The 8831-nt window shown below is 37.1% G+C and overlaps 1 protein-coding gene across 3 annotated transcripts in view; it reads left to right on the forward strand.

Annotated features, from left to right (window-relative positions):
* The window catches only part of LAMP2 (lysosomal associated membrane protein 2), a 33323-nt gene extending 24891 nt beyond the window's left edge, over positions 1–8432 (forward strand). For 2 of the 3 annotated variants that reach the window (XM_068962010.1, XM_068962012.1), the window contains exon 9: positions 7950–8432. In XM_068962010.1, coding sequence (XP_068818111.1) covers positions 7950–8089 — 140 coding nt within the window. In that variant the 3' untranslated portion in view covers positions 8090–8432. Of the gene's footprint in view, positions 1–1403; positions 3342–7949 lie in introns of those variants that run through there. The other variant, XM_068962011.1, reaches the window with a different exon arrangement.
* Positions 8433–8831: the final 399 nt, after the last annotated feature.

Below are 8831 nucleotides of genomic sequence, written 5' to 3' on the forward strand. Positions count from 1 at the left end.
GTTGATCAGAATTAAAACATAGTCCCAAGAATTCATGGTCCCCTTGGTCAGATTTTGCTTGTGCGCTCAGTCACTCAGTCGTGTCTGGCTCTCTGCGACCCCGTGAACTGTAGCCCACCAGGCTCCTCTGTCCGTGGGATTTTCCCTGCTAGAATACTGGAGTGGGTTACCATTTCCTTCTCAATTATTTTGATCCTTTCATCGTTTTACTTTTGAGTCTTTATCAAGCTCCTCCCCTACATTATTACCTTCAAGTTTTAAGTCCAGATTTGTGTTGAACTTCAGATTATTTGCAGTGTGCAGTCAGCTCAAGCCTGTTAATCTAGTCAGCTAAAATACAGATGAGCTGTATTTTTTCTCTTATTTGCCGCTTTGGTTTTCATATACATAGAATTAAAAATATCACCCAAAGGAGTATACAACATTTAGTACTAGGTTCTTGACCGGTAATACTCGACTGTGTAGGAGGAGTAAGGTAAGAGTGTTGATGGATTTTACTGAATCAGACTGCTCTCTAGAAATGGAAAAGATAGCCCCTGTGAGCCCTGACTGGATTGATAAATTGGTAAACGCACTCAAATTAGTCAGCGGTCTCAGTTTCTTGACTTTAGCAGCCACTAGAAGCGTTTCCTTAAAGTTGAGAATCTGCAGGCTTTTTTTTGTAGAGGCTCAGACAGCGTTTCAGCTTTGGAGGCCATATGGTCTCTGTCACAACTGTTGAGCTCTGCTGTTGTGGCGTGAAAAAGAGCCACAGGCAGTAAACAAGTGAACGTGGCTGTTTTCCAGTAAAACTTGCCTTGTGGATACCAGAAACTTGAATTTCATGTAATTCACATGAATCACAAAATCATCTTCTTTTGCTTTTGTCCCCCCCCCCCAATCATTTAAAAATGTTCAAAAGGCATTTTTTTAGCCTTTGGGCCAGATTTGGTTCACAGGCTACAGTGTGGCTCTTCTGATCCCGTGATGAAACCTTCCTGATCTGCCAGTTTCCCTAAAGACATCACTCTGCCACGAAGAGTCTAAACTGGCTATGTAGAAATCTGGCTAGATTGGCTCCCTTCATTTCTGATAAAGTAATACTCCTATTTTGGAAAGCACTTGGAATATATAAACAAAGAAATATAGACACATGTATGTGTTTTACATAAATGAGTATACATGCATATCTATCTAATACATACAAACATACATGAATGAAAGGACAAATAAGTTTGAGGATTTTGATTCTAGAACAATCCATAATTTATGTAGCTTTATCATAAAAATAGACCTGTCTTAATTACTTAAAGTTGATCTTTTAAGAGCATTTTCTGACTTTTTAATGAACATCTTTTACTTTTGGAACATCATTTCTTTTTTATTATACTCATTCTTTGTTACACACTTTTTCTCACCTACAGCCCAAGAGTGTTCGCTGGATGATGACACCATTCTAATACCAATTATAGTTGGTGCTGGTCTTTCAGGCTTGATTATCGTTATAGTGATTGCTTACCTAATTGGCAGAAGAAAAAGTTATGCTGGATATCAGACTCTGTAACACTAATCTACATGATAATAAAAGCAAGTACAAATTCCAACATGCAATACTGTTCAACTTAAGGTATATATAGTTTACAGTGCTGATCTTAAAACAGGTGGTATTGGGGGATTTCAAACTCAAATAGTTAAAAAAACACCCCTAAAATGATAAACTATAAATTAATCACATGATTTTGGCTTTTCCAACTAAGGAATTTAAAACATTTTTATAGCACCTCCCCCCCCCAAATGTGCAAAATCGCATGGATTATAGATTCTGTTTTACATTGTCTTGAATTAGTATTTCGTTGTTGTCACTTGAGACATTCTGATTAGAAATACACAGTTTAGGAAAAAGAGCTTAACCCCCTCCCCACCCTCGTATGTAGTCAAATTGAGACAACACATTCTATGGTGGATTTGTACTTGCTCATTTTGCATTTCTTAATGATTTTGTTTGCAGGTTAACTTAGCTGCTTTGGCATTGCTGCATATTTGACTATGAGAGATATGCCAGTAGATGTGAACAGGGTCTAATAGTATTATGTTCTTAGCAATGCATGCTTTTCTAATGCCTTTTGAGTACACTTGTACTTAATATGGCTGTAGTGACAAAAGATACAGAAGCTTTTAAAATTTTAGAATAGGTGTTAATCTTAACTGTTGAGTCCTTTCTTTAAAAAAAAAAGCAACTGAGTAATTCAGCCTTTTAAATGGTAAGATAAAAGACTATTCCACCTGGGCATTTCAATCCATTTTCTAGATGCTTTAGAGATAATTGCTAGGCAGTGCCAATTTGGGGTGTTAGTTCTTTGTACCCATAAATTGGCCCCTACTCACAGTGCTAATATTAATGTCACTAGATTTATGTAGATTTCTCTTTAGTCTTTGAGTCTCCGTGTTGGTGGTAGTTTGTTTTATTCTTTCCTTTTCCTTAAAGAAGAAATGCCAGTATGTCCTAGATAAAGAACTTGGACCTAACCCCAAAATCTTGGTCTCCTCTTCGTTGACGAAAAAGCTGTTCTTCCTTTCCAGCTTACATTGATGGCTACATTTACTAATGTGGCTTTCGTACTTAAATAGTTCAGTGCTAATCAAAGCTTATGTTATTATTGTTCATTACGGTAGCATCATCAATTCACGTACTTTTTGTTAAGTTTTGTGCTCTGGGGAGAGGCACCAAACTCCATTTCACCTGCACCACCTAATGTCTAGAGCCCCTCTCTAGAAAGCTACTTGGAGCTGCTTTGCCAGCTTAAGGCACTTTTTAAAGGCTAAATATAAATCTGATTTTTTAAAAAATCTTTATTTAAATAATGTTTTAGTGTAAGATTGTTACCCTTATAGGAATGGACAACGCTTCCAAGAGTATGAGCCTTAGATATTTCTCAAGAGTCAAAGCAGCTTTTTTAAAAAATAAAAATTGGAAGCACAAGCAAGTGGCACTGGCTTAATGCTGTTAATGTTTCTAGAAGTTTCTACCTTGAGATTATATACCTGATTCATATTAAAATACCTCTAATTAGCACTGTTTTATAGAGAATCTGACTTAATTGACTATTTTCGTATTTTACATGGGCCAGTTTATATGCTATTACACTATTATTCGTATAGCCACGTGTTCTTTGTACCTTTTGTAGTTTTGTTTTACTGGGTTTACATCTTGATGGTCTAACACTCTATTTGGTTTCTGGGTGTTTCTCATGGGTTAGCATTTGTATAAAGAGTCTGGTCCATGTAAATGCTTTTCATGTTTTTTTCCTCAAATGTTTAAACCACTAGTTGATGTATGGTATTTCTCTTCGGTTATTTGACTGTCCACTTGCTCAACATATTGCTTCTAAAACAAACAATAAAGATTCTTTTATTTCTTAAGGAAATTTGCTCACATTTCTTTCCTGTTGGCTAAAGTCTAGATTTTGTATACTATATAATGGCAATTTCTTCCAAAAGGAAAAACTTCAAAAATGCCTAGAACTAAATTATTTCCAGAATGTTCTGTGTATTACTGTCTGGGAGAGTTGTGTGTGTGTGTGTGTGTGTGTGTGTGTGTGTGTGTGTATAGGTCCTTACTGATGTTGGAGTGGCTACAGAGTAAAAATCAGGTCGGGGATGAGATGTGTATGGGATGCATGTGTGTGTGTAAGCTCCCCAGTTGAATCTAATGTGTAGCCAGTTAGGAAACCAATGATTTAGAATATTTTACTGTAAAAGCAACAGAGTATCTCTGTATACTTTTCTCAACACCTAAATTGAGGCTGATATTTAATATCTGTACATTGCAGCGATACAAACCAAGCTATTGATCCAAGCCAAAACAGGATTGTATGTAATCTTTCTCTCAGATCACCTTAAAATGCATGAAACTTCCAATTTTTAGATGACTTCCCAGTCTACCTTAGTGTGTCACACACAACCATTTAGCAACCTGGCTGGCTTTCCTCTGGATTACCCAGTTAAGCCTGTGACTGCCAGTTAATCATCACAGCTCTTAACTCTACTAGCTACCATGTGCCTTGGGTCAAGCTACTCAACTGGGGTCTCTCAGTTTTTTCATCTGGGGGTTGAGGGTTTTCAAGTCTTGTTACTTGTATTTCTTTGAGTGAAATTTTTCATTTCAGTGAAGAAAAATATACATCTGAGTATTTTTAGAAGAAACCTGATAATCTACTTGTTAGGGATAAAAAACATATTTTCATCAAGTGTAAAACATACCATCTGAAGTATTGCATTTTTTTAGGAGGAATTCTTAAAAGAATCAAGATATTTTTAGGATTATAGCATTTTTATTTCTGTTTATTTAAGTAGATAATATTATATTGTCTTAGGCTCATCTTTCTCCTACTTATCTCCTGATTTTTTATCCTGCTACTGCTAAGTCACTTCAGTCGTGTCCGACTCTGTGCGACCCCATAGACGGCAGCCCACCAGGCTCCCCCGTCTCTGGGATTCTCCAGGCAAGAACACTGGAGTGGGTTGCCATTTCCTTCTCCAGTGCATGAAAGTGAAAAGTGAAAGGGAAGTCGCTCAGTCGTATCCGACTCTTAGCAACCCCATGGACTGCAGCCTACAAGGTCCTCCGTCCATGGGATCTTCCAGGCAAGAGTACTGGGGTGGGGTGCCATTGCCTTTTCCGATCTTTTATCCTAGTACCTAATTTTCTGCATCAATAATTATCATATTTTTGAAACTAGTATAGAGTGAGTAGTTTCAAGTATCTTTTCAGATCCGTGTAATAAACTTCAAGCAGTTTGACTGTAGATCTAAAAGGTATGTGATAAATGTCACATAAAAATGTGCCTCTTAATTCTGATTCTTCTAAAGAGAAATTTAACTCATTGGTTTTAAAGAGGTGTTTGTTTTCTATTTTATTATAAATGTACATCTTGACTTTTCAACCCTCACCCTGAAAAGTGTATCTGACAAATTTCTGAACTAACATAAAATTGAAGATTAACAGCATTTTAAAAATCTCATGAACATTTTCCTTGAGATTTCAATGGCCATGAAATTTTACTTCTAAAATTCTTCACTGCTTCTGTGATTATTAAACTCTTCCACTTTTCCATTCTCCAGAAATATTTTCAGTATGGTCTCAAGTGTACATTAGGCAGATAGAGCAGGTCAGAATGACTTACAGAAGGTTTTTCAAGTTGTGATTTTATTAAAATTTCTGTTTACCAAAATATCTTTCCATTACCTGAAGAATTTTTGCAGGTTGAATTCATAAAATCAATAGTTATTATAAATTAACACTTCACATACTAATTGAGAGCATTTTAGGTAAATGACAGCATCTAGAAAAATCTTTGTATTAGTGGAATTGCCTTTTTGATCTAAGAATATTTGTCTTACATGAAAGCCTTATTGGCAGTATTTATTAAAGTCGTTTCAGTCGTTTCAAATTGGGTCAAATACCCAATTTGGGAAAGAGAGGACTTTGAATTTGTTTCCAGAATGAGAAATTAATCTACTAACTAATGAATTTTTTAAAAACCAAGTTATATAAAATCCAAGGCATAATACTTTATGGTACATGTCACCCAGCTGTTTATATGCTGGCTGGTAATTTGGGAAATTGAAGGGGAGGACTCACTGGGTGATCTTAACACCATAAATCCACAAAAGTCACATCTGGCAATCTCAGCTATCCTGATTGTTAACAAAACCAAGAAGCAAGTGAAAAAGATCATTGAGCTGGCAGCCAAAGCTGATGTCATGAAGTCCATAAACTCTAGGACTGCATATTGCTCCCAGTTGTTGCTCCAGAGACGAGTGAAAGGCTGGCACATTTCCTACATGAAAATACAGATTTGCCTTGCAGCTATTCATTCTTTTGGGCACAGTTCTAATAAGCATAATTATCTGATTTATCAATCCCTGGTAAATTGCAAGCGAGGAGGAGAATTAGGGCAGGAAGAGGCAAAGAAATGGAAAATAGAAGTTGTGGTTCAGCATACTAGCTGCTTCCTATCTCTGCAAACATACCACCGTCTACGCTGTTCCTTTCTTCTGGAGTCTCAGTAGCTTTCCTTCTGGTCAGTGCTTCTAGAATTGGATTTCTCCTGCCTCCCAGGAGGCATCTTCAACCTGTAAAAAACTCATGGCTTTTTCTTTGATCGTGTAACCACTTAAGTCCCTCGCACCCTGAAGATATCCTTTCTTGACCCAGTGTCCCCCTTCTGTCTACCTTTTTTTGTCCCTCTAAACTTCTCATAACAAATACTGTGTTCCCCATCCCAAGTTCTTGATCTCCCAACCAATCACTTCCCACTCACTCTTAAACCTGCAACAATATGACTCCTAGCCCCCACCCTCTATATTGCTTCAACCAGTGGGCCTTTCTCAGGCATCTCTAATAATTGACACTATTCTCTCATGATAATGGAAACTTTCTTTCCTTGGCTTCTGAGGCACCATTTTCTACCTACCTTTCCTACTTTTCCCTACTCCTTTATTCTTCAAAGGGTTTTGTCCCTGACCCTCTTATTTTATCTGCCCTTGCTGAGAAATACCTCTGTCCCTGGTTTGACCTATCACTTAAGTACATCAACCACTTGGTTAAGAAGCAGGTATCTGAAGCTTGAATGTCTCCCTCTTCCACAAATCCCTCTTTACCCTCTCCTAATACACAGATTTTAAAAATTAAAAAACTAACCCTCACAAAAATAAATACATATAAAACTGAAATGCATACTGTTCCTCTGTATTCCTTATCACCATGAATGGCACCAGCATCTACCTAATCACCAAAGCATGGAATTGGAAGCCATTCTGTTATCTCCTACCACACTGCCTACATCCATTTGGTCAATTCTGTCTTCTCATTGGATCTCTATAGTCTATCCCTTCTACATCTGCACATTACTGAGTTCAGGATTGAATTATTGGTCATCTAACTTCTAGCAGTAGAGTTGCTTCCTAACAATACCTTCAGCCTTCCATCTCCCATAACTTCTGAAACAAATATCCTGCTTAAAATTCTGCAAAAAAATGTTTTTTTCTATCAGTATAAGGCCAGACTACCTAGAGCATACAATGCCTTTGTAAGCTTGTCCTAACATCCTGTTTCCACCTCTTTTCCAAGAGTATTTCTTAATCCATTGTTTTAGCTATGCCAACCTGCTTACATTTTACCCAAAGCCCTGTGTTTTGTTAGCATCCATAGGTCCATATTTTTGTCTGTGCTATTTTCTATACCTGGAATGCCCTTCACCCGTTACATGCACAGCTAATTCTTACTCATTCTTAATATCTCAGCTCTAGTGTCACCTTTTTCAAACTGTGTCTTGGGTAACAAGGCTGAGTAAATTCGATGACACTTTGTGTGTTCCCTGTCCCTGTTATAGCACATTTTGAAATTGCAACCACTGATTCTCTTGTCTGACTCCTATACCAGACTGAAATCTTGAGGCTAACAATTATTTAATCCGGGCCAGTTGATACCTTTCCTTACTACTAAGTGACCGAGTATTGCTCTGCATTGAGTCTTCTATCTGCTTTGTATAGTTGGTTATTTGGCTCATTTCATTATTGCTTCCCAGTCTGCGGGGCACCTGGCACTATGCTTCTTCAACTTCATAACGGTTTGCTTCTGAAAGCTCACAGCTTGATCATCAAGGAAAGGCTAAATATATTTATCCATTATCTTCCATTTAAGAAATCTGGGAAGTAGGTGATTGTTTTATGTCTTTCTTCCAAAATGACTGCATTTGTGGGAGGGAGGCGGTACTTAAACATTTTGGTTATTTGGAAAATCACTTTCGTGGGACATCTCATCTGCTGGTAATGAGTGCCAGTGATTTGTTGTCTGGGTGTGAAAAACGAATGTGTGTGTTGGGAAGAACTGTCATTTTAACTTAAAGTGTACACATTAGAAATGTTGTCACTGTTTTTGTTCTCAATTGTCCTTTCTCCACATCTAGCTCAAGACTGCAGTGCAGATGACGACAACTTCCTTGTGCCCATAGCGGTGGGAGCAGCCTTGGCAGGAGTGCTTATTCTAGTGTTGCTGGCTTACTTTATTGGTCTCAAGCGCCATCATGCTGGATATGAGCAATTTTAGAAACCTGCTTTCTGATTGATTGTATAAAAATACATGCACATAGCAAGATTTTCTTCCTTTTCAGTTTTGAAATATTTTGTGAAGATAGCAAAACTTTAAGTCTTAAATCAGTCCCAGCATATTGAGATTATTCTTTATTAGTAAAAACTGTAAATAGAACAGCTTAAAATTGAAAAAGCGTCGTGTTAACTGGTCCTGAAGACAAATTTGTTGAAAAGAACATGGGTGTGCAGTGTTTCAAGATCTATCTTAAGAAGCCTTGGCCAAATTTGGATTCTAACCTAAGATGCCTGAAACTTAGTAACATGGCCATTATGGAGGTTGAATGTGTAGTTGTCTCTTCATGGAATTAATAAACATTGTTTCACTACCGGTGTTCTGTTTTCAGTGTATAAGAACTATCCTGATTTAAACTCATCACTTTGCATATAGTTAATTAAATAAATGTTGATGTGGCATAAATGCCCATCATATGCTTAAACTTGGTTTTCAGTCGAATGTCCTCAGGAGTATCAGCATTTTATGTGACTTTTGCTGACTTCTTTGAAGCTGAAGTCAGTATCTTAGGCTTGTGATTTTTCCCTAGGTATAAAACAGACCCAAGAGACCACAACAGAGCTTAAACTGGCTTCAGAATTAAGAGCTTTTTAAAAAAATGTTTCTTTTTCAGCAGTATAGACTGAAAAGATTCAAATATGTTTGACCACTTACCTTTTTTTTTTTTTTTTAAAGTGTTTTTCTC

This window comes from Capricornis sumatraensis, chromosome X, assembly GCF_032405125.1.
Source record: "Capricornis sumatraensis isolate serow.1 chromosome X, serow.2, whole genome shotgun sequence".
NCBI classification, from domain to species: domain Eukaryota; kingdom Metazoa; phylum Chordata; class Mammalia; order Artiodactyla; family Bovidae; genus Capricornis; species Capricornis sumatraensis.